The sequence below is a fragment of the Pseudophryne corroboree genome, chromosome 1, assembly GCF_028390025.1.
Source record: "Pseudophryne corroboree isolate aPseCor3 chromosome 1, aPseCor3.hap2, whole genome shotgun sequence".
Classification (NCBI taxonomy): domain Eukaryota; kingdom Metazoa; phylum Chordata; class Amphibia; order Anura; family Myobatrachidae; genus Pseudophryne; species Pseudophryne corroboree.
In genome coordinates, this window is record NC_086444.1 from 228,384,554 (window position 1) to 228,400,723 (window position 16,170).

General features: G+C 48.3%; 1 protein-coding gene across 4 annotated transcripts in view; it reads right to left on the reverse strand.

Moving 5' to 3' along the window:
* The window catches only part of TMEM232 (transmembrane protein 232), a 530,130-nt gene that overhangs the window by 437,705 nt on the left and 76,255 nt on the right, over nt 1–16,170 (reverse strand). For all 4 annotated transcript variants that reach the window (XM_063964108.1, XM_063964107.1, XM_063964106.1 and 1 more), the window contains one exon: nt 5,746–5,903. In XM_063964108.1, coding sequence (XP_063820178.1) covers nt 5,746–5,903 — 158 coding nt within the window. The remainder of the gene's footprint in view (nt 1–5,745; nt 5,904–16,170) is intronic.

The window sequence follows — 16,170 nt, forward strand, 5'->3', positions numbered from 1 at the left end:
GTTTGCATAAACAAACAGTCTAAATGTTCACATTTCATCAGTTATACATTTGCCTTACTGGTAACCTGTGTAAATTAACCATATTTTAGATACTTGCAAATCCAGTCTGAATTACTTTGGTATAACAATCACCTGCATTTCTGCACTTCTACTACTCTGTCTCTCTTTCACCCGCCAACACTCCTTGTCTACCTAATACTATATCTCGTCTCCTGGTATCACCTCTATCCTTCTCTCCATGGGGGTAATTCAGACCTGATCGATAGGGTGCATTTTTTGCATCCCTGCAATCAGATAGTCGCAGCTTACAGGGGAGGGTATATGGTGTGTGCAGGTGTGCGATCAGTTTGTGCAGTTTCTGCTCAGCCGAGGACTTACTTAGCTGCTGCAATGGTTACCTGGTGATCGGGGCAGGAGCTGACGTCAGACACCCTCCCTCCAAGCGCCTGAGCCAGTCTGCGCTTTCTCCTTTAAATCGGTCAGTTGCCACCCACAAACGGCCTATTCCTGTCAATCACCTTGCGAGTGCCCGTGCGATCGCTTTTTTCACACCATCCCGTTGCTAGGCACCGATGCCCGGTGCAGTTGTCTGACGCGCCGGTGCATTGCGGCGTGTACGCATGCCCAGTTCAGATCTGATCGCCCGCTGTGCGAAAACGCACAGCAGCGATCAGGTCTGAATTACCCCCCAAGCCTCATATATCTCCTCCTCTTTTCTGTCTCCCATCCTCCCCTCTGCTTCCCATAACCTCCTCTCCTGTCACCCCACTGTCATTCACTTCTGTCCCATCACCGGCCCTCTACCCCACACACTCCCGCACTACGAGTGGGAATAGCACCTTTTAGCCAGAATTCTGGCAGGCGGCATTGTCAGTGATCAGAATTCCGGCGTCAGTATCCTGACCGCAGGGATCCTGACTGCCGGACATGTAACTACATCCCAGCACAGAAGCCAGCACCATCACTACTCCCTCTATATCCCTGCCTTCCAAATTAATCTCACCTCAACGCTATAGCAACCCTGATAATCTCATTAACGTACAGGGATGGACTGCCCATCTGGCACTTCTGGCAAATGTCCTGGCCGCTCCCCTATCAGTCTCCATGAAACTGGAGGCGTGCTGCGAGTCTACTCCCCCTTAACTTGCGGCACGCCCCCGTCGGTAGTGTTCGCGCACCCCTTTCATGTGCACGCACATGCTAGGGATGATTTTGGCCCCGAGTCCATCCCTGTTCACATATCTTTCACAAACTCATACACCCTTTCCTGTGCCCTATGGATTGCCAAATGTTTGTAACAAACTGGTCCCCACTCATTTCCAACTCTCTGAATCTCCAAGCCATTACTGAAACCTGTATTACGTCCTCTGACACTACTTCTCCTGCTGCTCTTTCTGCTGGGGGCCTCATTCTCACACACACTCCGACTCGAGGTGGTGGTGTTGAGGTCCTTTGTCCCTCTAGCTACTCCTACTCCCAGAACCATTCCTTACCTGACCTCTCCCCCACTCTCCTCACTCATCTTCCACTGTCTCACTGCTATCACTTTTTACACTTCACATGTCTAAGACTGCCGCACAACCTCACCTACCACAATTTCATTAGCTATTGATAGCACTAATATCTCCTCTAGCCCCCAAGTGCGCTGTCTTGGAGTTATCCTCTCCCTCAAACCACATATTCAGCACCTCTCACAAACCTGCCGTTTTCATCTCATAAATATTTCCAGGATCAGACCCTTTCTCACCCAAGATGCTACTAAGACCCTTATCTACTCACTGGTCATCTCAAGACTGGACTACTGTAATCTCCTCCTAACTAGCATCCCTGACAAATGTCTCTCTTCACTTTAATCTATCCTCAATACTGCAGCCGGGCTCATCTTCCTCACCAAATGCACTACGTTCACCTCCACTCTCCTACTAGCCCTTCACTGCTTCCCTTTCCTTTCAGAATCCAATTCAAGCTTCACAAATCCCTCCCTCCCTCATCTCCCATTAACATCTCTGACCTTATCTCCCTTTACACTCCCACCAATCCTCTTCGCGCCGCTAATGCACACCACCCCTCCTACTTAGCGATTACTTCCTCCTGCTCCTACAGATGGAGCCGTGCTCATCTGAGACAGCTCCATCGCAAACGAGCACTCCCGGTGTGACTAAGAGATCCGTCCGCCTAGTAACGCCGGGAGTGCACAGAGATGCTCCCATTCAGAGTGTCTCTGTCCGGGCGCGCGGACGGAGATGCTCGACATTCAAGTGAATAGGGCGCGTCTCCGTCACGGGCACGTGCACCCAGGCGGATGGGGACGCGGTCGGCGATAGGCAAGCACAGATGGAACCACGACTTACGTGGCTCCATCTGTAATCACAACTAGTGTGGCTCCACCACCAATATTTTTCATGTGCTGCTTCCTTTCTCTGGAATTCTCTACCTATCCCCCTTAGACTCTCCACAAAACTTTAAACGGGCTCTAAAGACCCACTTCTTCACCAAACCCAGCCAAATTTCATCCTAACCCTCTGTTTCATACTCACTGTCTACTCGGGTTCACTACGATATGCCGGCGGTCGGGCTCCCGGCGACCAGCATACCGGCGCCGGGAGCCCGACCGCCGGCTTACCGACAGTGTGGCGAGCGCAAATGAGCCCCTTGCGGGCTCGCTACGCGTGCCACACTATTTTATTCTCCCTCCAGGGGGGTCGTGGACCCCCACGAGGGAGAATTAGTGTCGGTATGCCGGCTGTCGGGATCCCGGCGCCGGTATACTGTGCGCCGGGATCCCGTCAGTCGGCATACAGAAGACCACCCGTCTACTCCACCTGTGTCACCCCTGTGTCTGTCTGCCCCTCCCCGTTAGACTGTAAGCTCTTACGAGTAGGGCCCTCTTCCCTCATGTGTTTTCCTTCTATTACTTAAACCACCTTCGATGGCACCAAATCCTGCGGTTTTCTGACACCCTGATACTTATGTCAGTGTCATCTGCTGATGTAGCTATGTTTATATACCCTGTACTTGTCCTATATTGTTTTCAACTGTAAGTTACTGTTTTCCTGTTTTGCTTATTCATTTATGTACTTGCGCATGTATCTGGGCGCTGCGGATCCCTTGTGGTGCCATACAAATAAAGGATAATAATAATTGTGTGCAATTCACAATCGGGCTCTAAGTGAGAATATATATATAATTTTAATGCATATCCAATAATAAAACCAAGCTCCTACCAACAAGTAAAATACTAAGTAAAGTCTCCCTGCTCCCAGGAAAGTGGCCAATTCTCACATAATCTCACAACTTCTCTGGTGAAGTCAGTGAGGCAAAGAGTGTGATGGAGTGCGATTCTTCACCTCCCAGGAAGGGAATACCAAAGTTCGCAAGCAAGAATGATAGATAGATAGATAGATAGATAGATAGATAGACAGACAGATAGCAGGGCCGGATCTTGCCCTTGTGGCGCCCCGGGCAAAAATAGGGGTGTGGCTTCATATGGGGGCGTGGTCAGTTACGCCCCCATTTGTGCCCCCTGTAGCGCAGCTGGGAAAAAAAAAAAAAGTATACTTACAATCCCCGCTCCTGATTCCAGACCTCCTCCTCCGCCGGCGCCACTCTTCTCTTGTCCTCGGATGGTTGTGTCTGTCCTCAGATCTATGGGAGAGACGTCATTACGTCTCTCCCATAGCACAGCATAGACACTAGAGGTCAATTATGACCCCTAGTGTCTGTGCCACTATGCTGTGCGGTGCGCGATGACGTCATCGCGCACCGCACAGCACAGTCCTCTCCATGAAGGGAAACTAGACGCTCAGCGTCTGGTTCCCTTCAAAGCGGGGGACCAGCGGCGGGCACTGCGGGGGGCACAGTGGCGGATCTTGCTATGGTGCGGCGCCCTCCGGATGGCGCCGGCGCCCTCCGGATAGCGCCGGCGCCCTCCGGAAGGCGGCGCCCCGGGCAAAAGTACTGCTTGCCCGTGGCAAGATCCGCTACTGACAGATAGATAGATAGATAGATAGATAGATAGATAGATAGATAGATAGATAGATAGATAGACACACCATCTGTGACTAGGAATTAATGTTTTCTTCATTTTGGTTTTCTGAGTTTAGCCTTTGACGGTCCTAACACTATTTATATTTGCTTTTGATATTTCAAAATATTTCTGATATTAGACATGCTTTTTAACAGTTTTTATTATTGTTAGCCTAATTTATTTTTTAGATATTTTGTATTAACTTACATAAACACATATTACAAGCATTATAGGGATGGGGCTGATTTAGAGCTGGGAGCAAAGCAAAGACAGGTAACAGCTTTCACACCTGGACACCCCATGTTGCAATGCAAGGGCTGCAGGTACATACTGTACTATACATATTTTTGCATGCAGAGTAAATACTGGCTGTTTCTGCAAGACGCCCGGGTAGCTTTATCTTACATTGCAATTTAGTGTAAACATGTCCTAGATACACACTATAAATCTTCCCAGCCTGCAGTGCAAGATGGTTCTGCCAAAGTGAGGGTTTGCTCCTCTGTTGCGTTGCTACCTTTTCTGACTAAGCACCTTCAGATACACGCACTCCAAGATCACGTTCTGGATCATTTCTGTTATATTATTTCAATATCTTTTATCCATTATATAATGGGCTAAAATATCTGTCTGCTATCCAGGGGGAGCGCACAGAATATGCTTTACTAGTAAGTTTAGCTGTTGCAATTAACTGACAAAGGCAACTGCTACTGTTCTAAATGAAAGCGACAACTCTTGAAAAGTAAGGTGCAATGGTGTCTTTTCTCAAAACAGCCAAGGATCATTAATAAGGAAAAGCAAAGTAGCTTATTACATGATTCATTCATTCAGTGTTTTAATGGGCCTTAAACTTTGGCGCGCCATTTCATGCTTAGTTGTAGCGCCGACCCTGGTCATTTTATGTTACAACAGATCAAATGACCACAGACACGACAGCTTTTTCCCATCTGCAGATGTCGTTAGGTCACTGTCCTAAAGATGTAGGAGGAGCTTCAATTGACTGCATTGAACTGTTTAAGAGGGTATGGGTCATTAGGTCCACAAGATTTAGGTCGAGTCATTAGGTCGACCACTATTGGTCGACATGCACTAGGTCGACATGGTCGTTAGGTCGACATGAAAAAAGCTCGACATGAGTTTTTTTACTTTTTTTGGTGTCGTTTTCTTTGTAAAGTGACGGGGAACCCCAATTAGTGCACCGCGTCCCCTCGCATGGCTCACCTCACTCGCCATGCTACGGGCAAGGTTACTGTTCCCAATTGTAGTCCACGTGGATCGTAAAGTATGAAAAAGTTTAAAAAAAAAATGAAAAAGTGTGAAAAACTCATGTCAACCTTTTTCCATGTCGACCTAATGCCCATGTCGACCTAGTGCACGTCGACCTAATGACTGTCGACCTAATGACCATAAGCCGTTTAAGAAATACTGCATACTTTAACAGAGATGCAGTTCAAAGTCATATCAGCAATAAAAATGTACCTTTATTTTTCATATCTGAACATTTACATTTTCTGGGGCAATTCTCTTCTCACCAAGAATTATGTAAGAGCAACAGTGTAAGTTTTTCTGTACACCTTTACTGGCTGGAAAGAAACTTATGTGATGCTGTGGTTGCAAGTTGCCAGGGAAATAGTCCAAACACTAATAACTTACAGACACTTTATATAACAGATTTTCATCATTAAAGTTTACACGTCCTTTTAAAAAAAAAAAAGCATTACCTTTGAAAGTTTGACTTCACTGGACAACAGGTGAGGCTCATGGGCCGCATCACAACAGATTCGATAAAGAACGGATTCAGCAATATAGAACAGCAGAGGAATGTGGTCCTGATTGAGTTCAGATTGATCCACTGAAATAAGCAGCATGTCCAGAGCCTCTGTAAGAAAACAGATTTAGGGGGTCATTCAGAGTTGATCGCTAGCTGCCGTTATTTGAAGCGCAGCGATCAGGCTAAAAATCGGCATTTCTGCGCATGCGTATGCACCGCAATGCGCACGCGCGACGTATGGGTACAAAGTCCTTTGTGGTTTTGCACAAGTTCTATCGAAGCTTTCAGTCGCACTGCCAAACGCAGGAAGATTGACATGAAGTGGGTGTTTCTGGGTGTCAACCGACCGTTTTTAGGGAGTGCTTAGAAAAACGCAGGCACACATCTCTGCCAATGTGTACTGGCCTTAATACTGTTTGAACAAAGGGCCTAATTCAGCATGGATCGCAGAAGATACATTTTTCTCTAATGGACAAAACCATATGCACTGCAGGTGGGGCAGATGTAACATGTGTGCAGAAAGTTAGATTTACCCTGCACAGAAACAAGATAACCCCCCCCCCCCCAAATCTAACTCTCTCCGCACGTTATATCTGTACCACCTGCAGTAGACATGGTTTTGCCCATTAGAGAAAAAATAAGATTTTACTCACCGGTAAATCTATTTCTCGTAGTCCGTAGTGGATGCTGGGAACTCCGTAAGGACCATGGGGAATAGACGGGCTCCGCAGGAGACTGGGCACTCTAAAAGAAAGATTAGGTACTATCTGGTGTGCACTGGCTCCTCCCTCTATGCCCCTCCTCCAGACCTCAGTTAGGATACTGTGCCCGGAAGAGCTGACACAATAAGGAAGGATTTTGAATCCCGGGTAAGACTCATACCAGCCACACCAATAACACCGTATAACTCGTGATACTATACCCAGTTAACAGTATGAAATATAACTGAGCCTCTCAACAGATGGCTCAACAATAACCCTTTAGTTAGGCAATAACTATATACAAGTATTGCAGACAATCCGCACTTGGGATGGGCGCCCAGCATCCACTACGGACTACGAGAAATAGATTTACCGGTGAGTAAAATCTTATTTTCTCTGACGTCCTAGTGGATGCTGGGAACTCCGTAAGGACCATGGGGATTATACCAAAGCTCCCAAACGGGCGGGAGAGTGCGGATGACTCTGCAGCACCGAATGAGAGAACGCAAAGTCCTCCTCAGCCAGGGTATCAAATTTGTAGAATTTTGCAAACGTGTTTGCCCCTGACCAAGTTGCAGCTCGGCAAAGTTGTAAAGCCGAGACCCCTCGGGCAGCCGCCCAAGATGAGCCCACCTTCCTTGTGGAATGGGCTTTTACTGATTTAGGATGCGGCAATCCAGCCGCAGAATGCGCCAGCTGAATTGTGCTACAAATCCAGCGAGCAATAGTCTGCTTAGAAGCAGGGGCACCAATTTTGTTGGGTGCATACAGGATAAAAAACGAGTCAGTTTTCCTGACTCCAGCCGTCCTGGAAATATAAATTTTTAAGGCCCTGACTACGTCCAGAAACTTGGAATCTTCCAAGTCCCTAGTAGCCGCAGGCACTACAATAGGTTGGTTCAAGTGAAAAGCTGATACCACCTTAGGGAGAAACTGGGGACGAGTCCTCAATTCTGCCCTATCCATATGGAAAATCAGATAAGGGCTTTTACATGACAAAGCCGCCAATTCTGACACACGCCTGGCCGAAGCCAAGGCCAATAACATGACCACTTTCCACGTGAGATATTTCAGATCCACAGTTTGAAGTGGCTCAAACCAATGTGATTTCAGGAAACTCAACACCACGTTGAGATCCCACGGTGCCACAGGAGGCACAAAAGGGGGCTGAATATGTAGCACTCCCTTTACAAAAGTCTGAACTTCAGGCAGTGAAGCCAGTTCTTTCTGGAAGAAAATCGACAGAGCCGAAATCTGGACCTTAATGGAACCCAATTTTAGGCCCATAGTCACTCCCGACTGTAGGAAGTGCAGAAAACGACCCAGCTGAAATTCCTCTGTTGGGGCCTTCCTGGCCTCACACCACGCAACATATTTTCGCCAAATACGGTGATAATGGTTTGCGGTTACTTCTTTCCTGGCTTTTATCAGCGTAGGAATGACTTCCTCCGGAATGCCCTTTTGCTTTAGGATCCGGAATTCAACCGCCATGCCGTCCAACGCAGCCGCGGTAAGTCTTGGAACAGACAGGGCCCCTGCTGTAGCAGATCATGTCTGAGCGGTAGAGGCCATGGGTCCTCTGATATTATTTCTGTAAGTTCTGGGTACCAAGCTCTTCTTGGCCCATCCGGAACCACGAGTATCGTTCTTACTCCTCGTTTTCTTATTATTCTCAGTACCTTTGGTATGAGAGGCAGAGGAGGGAATACATAAACCGATTGGTACACCCACGGTGTCACTAGAGCCTCCACAGCTATTGCCTGAGGGTCCCTTGACCTGGCGCAATATCTAGTTTTTTGTTTAGGCAGGACGCCATCATGTCCACCTGTGGCCTTTCCCAACGGTTTACCAACAGTTGGAAGACTTCTGGATGAAGTCCCCACTCTCCCGGGTGTCGGTCGTGTCTGCTGAGGAAGTCTGCTTCCCAGTTGTCCACTCCCGGAATGAACACTACTGACAGTGCTAAGACGTGATTTTCCGCCCATCGGAGAATCCTTGTGGCTTCTGCCATCGCCATCCTGCTTCTTGTGCCGCCCTGTCGGTTTACATGGGCGACTGCCGTGATGTTATCTGATTGGATCAGTACCGGCTGGTTTTGAAGCAGAGGCCTTGCCAGACTTAGGGCATTGTAAATGGCCCTCAGTTCCAGAATATTTATGTGTAGGGACGACTCCTGACTTGACCAAAGTCCTTGGAAATTTCTTCCCTGTGTGACTGCCCATCAGCCTCGAAGGCTGGCATCCGTGGTTACCAGGACCCAGTCCTGTATGCCGAATCTGCGGCCCTCTTGAAGATGAGTACTCTGCAGCCACCACAGTAGAGATACCCTGGTCCTTGGAGACAGGGTTATCAGCCGATGCATCTGAAGATGCGATCCCGACCACTTGTCCAAGAGGTCCCACTAAAAGGTTCTTGTATGGAACCTGCCGAATGGGATTTTGCTTCGTAAGAAGCTACCATTTTTCCCAGGACTCGTGTGCAGTGATGCACCGATACCTGTTTTGGTTTCAGGAGGTCTCTGACTAGAGATGACAGCTCCTTGGCTTTCTCCTGCGGGAGAAACACATTTTTTTTTTTATTTTTTTTTCTGTTCTGTGTCCAGAACCATCCCCAGGAACAGTAGGCGTGTGGTAGGAACCAGCTGTGACTTTGGAATGTATAGAATCCATCCGTGCTGTTGTAGCACTTCCCGAGATAGTGCTACTCCGACCAACAACTGCTCCTTGGACCTCGCCTTTATAAGGAGATCGTCCAAGTACGGGATAATTAAAACTCCCTTTTTTCGAAGGAGTATCATCATTTCTGCCATTACCTTGGTAAAGACCCTCGGTGCCGTGGACAGTCCAAACGGCAGTGTTTGGAATTGGTAATGGCAATCCTGTACCACAAATCTGAGGTACTCCTGGTGAGGATGGTAAATGGAGACATGTAGGTAAGCATCCTTGATGTCCAGGGATACCATGTAATCCCCCTCCTCCAGGCTTGCAATAACCGCCCTGAGCGATTCCATCTTGAACTTGATTTTTTTTTTTTATGTATGTGTTCAAGGATTTCAAATTTAAAACGGGTCTCACCGAACCGTCCGGTTTCGGTACCACAAACAGTGTGGAATAGTAACCCCGTCCTTGTTGAAGTAGGGGCACCTTGACTATCACCTGCTTGAAATACAGCTTGTGAATTGCCTCTAGCACAGCCTCCCTGCCTGAGGGAGTTGTCGGCAAGGCAGATTTGAGGAAACGGCGGGGGGGAGACGCCTCGAATTCCAGCTTGTACCCCTGAGATACTACTTGAAGGATCCAGGGATCCACCTGTGAGCGAGCCCACTGATAGCTGAAATTTTTGAGGCGGCCCCCCACCGTACCTGGCTACGCCTGTGGAGCCCCCGCGTCATGCGGTGGACTCAGAGGAAGCGGGGGAAGAATTTTGATTCTGGGAACTGGCTGACTGGTGCAGCTTTTTCCCTCTTCCCTCGTCTCTGTGCAGAAAGGAAGCGCCTTTGACCCGCTTGCTTTTCTGAAGCCGAAAGGACTGTACCTGATAATACAGTGCTTTTCTTAGGCTGTGAGGAAACCTGAGGTAAAAAATTTTCTTCCCAGCTGTTGCTGTGGATACGAGGTCCCAGAGACCATCCCCAAACAATTCCTCACCCTTATAAGGCTCTATGTGCCTTTTAAAGTCAGCATCACCTGTCCAGTGTCGGGTCTCTAATACCCTCCTGACAGAATGGACATTGCATTAATTCTGGATGCCAGCCGGCAAAATATCCCTCTGTGCATCCCTCATATATAAGACGACGTCTTATGTTCGCAAAATAGTATCCCTGTTTGACAGGGTTACAGACCACGCTGCAGCATCACTATCTGCAGGTCTCAGTCTAGTACCTGAGTGTGTAAATACAGACTTCAGGCTAGCCTCCTGCTAATTATCAGCAGGTACCTTCAAAGTGGCCGTATCCTAAGACGGCAGTGCCACCTTTTTTGACAAACGTGTGAGCGCCTTATCCACCCTAGGGGATATCTCCCAGCGTAACTTATCCTCTGGCGGGAAAGGGTACGCCATCAGTAACTTTTTAGAAATTACCAGTTTCTTATCGGGGTAACCCACGCTTTTTCACACTTCATTCACTCATTTGATGGGGGAACAAAACACTGCCTGCTTTTTCTCCCCACACCTAAAACCCTTTTTTAGTGGTACTTGGGTTAATGTCAGAAATGTGTAACACATTTTTTATTGCCGGGATCATGTAACGGATGTTCCTAGTGGATTGTGTATATGTCTCAACCTCGTCGACACTGGAGTCAGACTCCGTGTCGACATCTGCGTCTGCCATCTGAGGGAGCGGGCGTTTTTGAGCCCCTGATGGCCTTTGAGACGCCTGGGCAGGTGCGGGCTGAGAAGCCGGCTGTCCCATAGCTGTTACGTCATCCAGCCTTTTATGTAAGGAGTTGACACTGTCGGTTAATACCTTCCACCTATCCATCCACTCTGGTGTCGGCCCACAGGGGGCGACATCCCATTTATCGGCATCTGCTCCGCCTCCACATAAGCCTCCTCATCAAACATGTCGACACAGCCGTACCGACATAACGCACACACACAGGGAATGCTCTGACTGAGGACAGGACCCCACACAGCCCTTTGGGGAGACAGAGAGAGAGTATGCCAGCACACACCAGAGCGCTATATAATGTAGGGATAAACACTATCACTGAGTGAATTTTCCCCAATAGCTGCTTGTATAAACAATATTGCGCCTAAATTTAGTGCCCCCCCTCTCTTTTTAACCCTTTGAGCCTGAAAACTACAGGGGAGAGCCTGGGGAGCTGTCTTCCAGCTACACTGTGAAGAGAAAATGGCGCCAGTGTTCCGAGGGAGATAGCTCCGCCCCTTTTTCGCGGACTTTTCTCCCGCTTTTTTATGGATTCTGGTAGGGGTAATTATCACATATATAGCCTCTGGGGCTATGTATTGTGATTATTTTGCCAGCCAAGGTGTTTTTATTGCTGCTCAGGGCGCCCCCCCCCAGCGCCCTGCACCCTCAGTGACCGGAGTGTGAAGTGTGTATGAGGAGCAATGGCGCACAGCTGCAGTGCTGTGCGCTACCTTGGTGAAGACTGAAGTCTTCTGCCGCCGATTTTCCGGACCATCTTCATGCTTCTGGCTCTGTAAGGGGGACGGCGGCGCGGCTCCGGGAACGAACACCAAGGACGGGTCCTGCGGTCGATCCCTCTGGAGCTAATGGTGTCCAGTAGCCTAAGAAGCCCAAGCTAGCTGCAAGCAGGTAGGTTCGCTTCTTCTCCCCTTAGTCCCTCGTTGCAGTGAGCCTGTTGCCAGCAGGTCTCACTGTAAAATAAAAAACCTAACATATACTTTCTTTCTAGGAGCTCAGGAGAGCCCCTAGTGTGCATCCAGCTCGGCCGGGCACAGAAATCTAACTGAGGTCTGGAGGAGGGGCTTAGAGGGAGGAGCCAGTGCACACCAGATAGTACCTAATCTTTCTTTTAGAGTGCCCAGTCTCCTGCGGAGCCCGTCTATTCCCCATGGTCCTTACGGAGTTCCCAGCATCCACTAGGACGTCAGAGAAATTTTGTTTTGCGATCCATGCTGAATCAGGCCCAAAGTGTACAAAAACAATGCAATCTCATGTAGTTGAAGAACTGAAAACCAATAGTGACAATCTATTTTCTCAGGATAGATGAGCTGAGTCCAAGTAAAACTTTCAAATTTCCAAATATCTTTAATGATGCCACTGAACATAGAGAACAACCAATGGTATGATTTAGAGCAGAGGTTCTCAAACTCGGTCCTCGGGGGCCCACACAGTGCATGTTTTGCAGGTCTCCTCACAGAATGGCAAGTGAAATAATTAGCTCCTCCTGTGGACCTTTTAAAATGTGTCAGTGAGTAATTAATACACCTGTGCACCTGCTGGGTACCCTGCAAAACATGCACTGTGTGGGCTCCCGAGGACCGAGTTTGAGAACCTCTGATTTAGAGCAAGCCCATAGGTGAGAGAAAAGTATCAAGAAAAAAAAAATGACCTGTAGCAGTTTCTTTCAATGTTTGGACTGAAGGATATCACTCAAAAAAGAGACCAAATAAAGCACTAATGGGTACATTTACTAAGATGGGAGTTCTACTTAAGATTGATTAGTTGCTATTGGCAATAGAACTCCCATCTTAGTAAATTTACCACTTATAGTGCATTATCCTTTATGCCGGGATTGGCTGGTTTAAACCAAGCGTTTTTAGAAAAAATAAGATTTTAAACCTACCGGTAAATCTTTTTCTCGTAGTCCGTAGAGGATGCTGGGGACTCCGTAAGGACCATGGGGATAGACGGGCTCCGCAGGAGACATGCGCACTTTAAGAAAGACTTTAGGTATGGGTGTGCACTGGCTCCTCCCTCTATGCCCCTCCTCCAGACCTCAGTTAGATAAACTGTGCCCAGAGGAGACGGACAGTACGAGGAAAGGATTTTTGTTAATCCAAGGGCAAGATTCATACCAGCCACACCGAATAACTTGTGATATACTAACCAGTTAACAGTATGAAACCAACATAGCATCAGTCCAAGACCGATGAAAACTATAACATAACCCTTATGTAAGCATAACTATATACAAGTCTTGCAGAAGTAGTCCGCACTTGGGACGGGCGCCCAGCATCCTCTACGGACTACGAGAAAAAGATTTACCGGTAGGTTTAAAATCTTATTTTCTCTTACGTCCTAGAGGATACTGGGGACTCCGTAAAGACCATGGGGATTATACCAAAGCTCCCAAACGGGCGGGAGAGTGCGGATGACTCTGCAGCACCGATTGAGCAAACAGGAGGTCCTCCTCAGCCAGGGTATCAAACTTATAGAACTTTGCAAAGGTGTTTGAACCCGACCAAGTAGCAGCTCGGTATAGTTGCAGTGCCGAGACCCCTCGGGCAGCCGCCCAAGACGAGCCCACCTTCCTAGTGGAATGGGCCTTAACAGATTTTGGTAACGGAAATCCAGCCGTAGAATGCGCCTGCTGAATCGTGTTACAGATCCAGCGAGCAATAGTCTGCTTTGAAGCAGGAGCACCAACCTTGTTGGCTGCATATAGGACAAACAGTGCTTCTGTTTTTCTGACTCTAGCCGTTCTGGCCACGTAAATTTTCAAAGCCCTGACTACATCAAGGGACTCGGAATCCTCCAAGTCTCGCGTAGCCACAGGCACCACAATAGGTTGGTTCATATGAAAAGACGACACCACCTTAGGCAAGAATTGAGGACGGGTCAGCAATTCCGCTCTATCCATATGGAAAACCAGATAGGGGCTTTCATGAGACAAAGCCGCCAATTCCGACACTCGCCTAGCCGAAGCCAAGGCTAATAACATGACCACCTTCCAAGCGAGATATTTTAACTCCACCGTTTGAAGCGGTTCAAACCAGTGCGACTTAAGGAAACTTAACACCACGTTAAGGTCCCTAGGCGCCACCGGAGGTATAAAAGGAGGCTGAATATGCAGCACTCCCTTCACAAAAGTCTGTACTTCTGGGAGAGAAGCCAATTCTTTTTGAAAGAAAATGGATTAGGCTGAAATCTGAACCTTAATGGAGCCTTATTTTAGGCTCAAATTCACTCCAGTATGTAGGAAGTGAAGGAAACGGCCCAGATGGAATTCTTCCGTAGGAGCATTCCTGGCCTCACACCAAGAAACATATTTTCGCCATATACGGTGATAATGTTTAGCTGTCACGTCCTTCCTAGCCTTTATCAGCGTAGGAAGGACCTCATCCGGAATGCCTTTTTCCGCTAGGATCCGGCGTTCAACCGCCATGCCGTCAAACGCAGCCGCGGTAAGTCTTGGAACAGACAGGGACCCTGTTGCAACAGGTCCTGTCGCAGAGGAAGAGGCCACGGATCTTCTGTGAGCATTTCCAGCAGATCCGGATACCAGGTCCTTCGTGGCCAATCTGGAAAAATGAGAATTGTTCTCACTCCTCTTTTTCTTATTATTCTCAGCACCCTGGGTATGAGAGGAAGAGGAGGAAGCACATAGACCGACTGGAACACCCACGGTGTCACTAGGGCGTCTACAGCTACCGCATGAGGGTCTTTTGATCTGGCGCAACATCTCTGTAGCTTTTTGTTGAGGCGGGATGCCATCATGTCTATCTGGGGCAGTCCCCACTGACTTGCAATCTGTGCGAAGACTTCCTGATGAAGTCCCCACTCTCCTGGATGCAGGTCGTGTCTGCTGAGGAAGTCTGCTTCCCAGTTGTCCACTCCCGGAATGAACACTGCTGACAGTGCGCTTACATGATTTTCCGCCCAGCGAAGAATCCTGGCGGCTTCCGCCATTGCCACTCTGCTCCTTGTGCCGCCTTGGCGTTTTACATTAGCCACTGCGGTGATGTTGTCTGACTGGATCAGAACTGGTTGGTCGCGAAGTAAGGTCTCCGCTTGACGTAGGGCGTTGTATATGGCCCTCAGTTCCAGGATGTTGATGTGAAGACAAGTCTCTTGACTTGACCAAAGACCTTGGAAGTTTCTTCCCTGTGTGACTGCTCCCCAACCTCGGAGGCTCACATCCGTGGATCCAGTCCTGTATGCCGAACCTGCGGCCTTCTAGAAGTTGAGCACTCTGCAGCCACCACAGGAGAGATACCCTGGCTCTGGGGGACAGGGTGATCAACTGATGAATTTGTAGATGTGACCCGGACCACTTGTCCAGTAGGTCCCATTGGAAAGTCCTCGCATGGAACCTGCCGAAGGGAATGGCTTCGTATGATGCCACCATCTTTCCCAGGACTCGAGTGCAGTGATGCACTGACACCTGTTTTGGCTTCAATAGGTTCCTGACCAGAGTCATGAGTTCCTGAGCTTTTTCTATCGGAAGATAAACTCTTTTCTGGTCTGTATCCAGAATCATGCCCAAGAAGGTCAGACAAGTCGTAGGAACCAACTGCGACTTCGGGATATTGAGAATCCAGCCGTGTTGCTGTAACACCTTCAGTGAAAGTGAGACACTGTTCAGCAATTGCTCTCTTGATCTCGCTTTTATGAGGAGATCGTCCAAGTACGGGATAATTGTGACACCTTGCTTGCGCAGGAGCACCATCATTTCCGCCATTACCTTGGTGAAAATCCTCGGGGCCGTGGAAAGCCCAAACGGCAACGTCTGAAATTGGTAATGACAATCCTGTACCGCAAATCTCAGGTACGCCTGATGAGGTGGATAAATGGGAACATGAAGGTATGCATCCTTTATGTCCAGAGATACCATAAAATCCCTCCCTTCCAGGCTGGTGATGACCGCTCTTAGCGATTCCATCTTGAACTTGAACCTTTTCAAGTATAGGTCCAGGGATTTTAAATTTTAAATGGGTCTGACCGAACCGTCCGGTTTCGGGACTACAAACAGGGTTGAGTAATATCCCCTCCCTTGTTGAAGCAGGGGAACCTTGACCACCACCTGTTGAAGATACAATTTGTGAATTGCATTTAACACTATCTCCCTTTCTGGGGGAGAAGCTGGTAGGGCCGTTTTGAAAAACCGGCGAGGAGGCACCTCTTCGAATTCCAGCTTGTAACCCTGGGAAACAATTTCTATTGCCCAGGGTTCCACCTGTGAGTGAACCCAGATGTGACCAGGTCCGAGAGACCTTCCCCAAACAATTCCTCACCCTTGTAA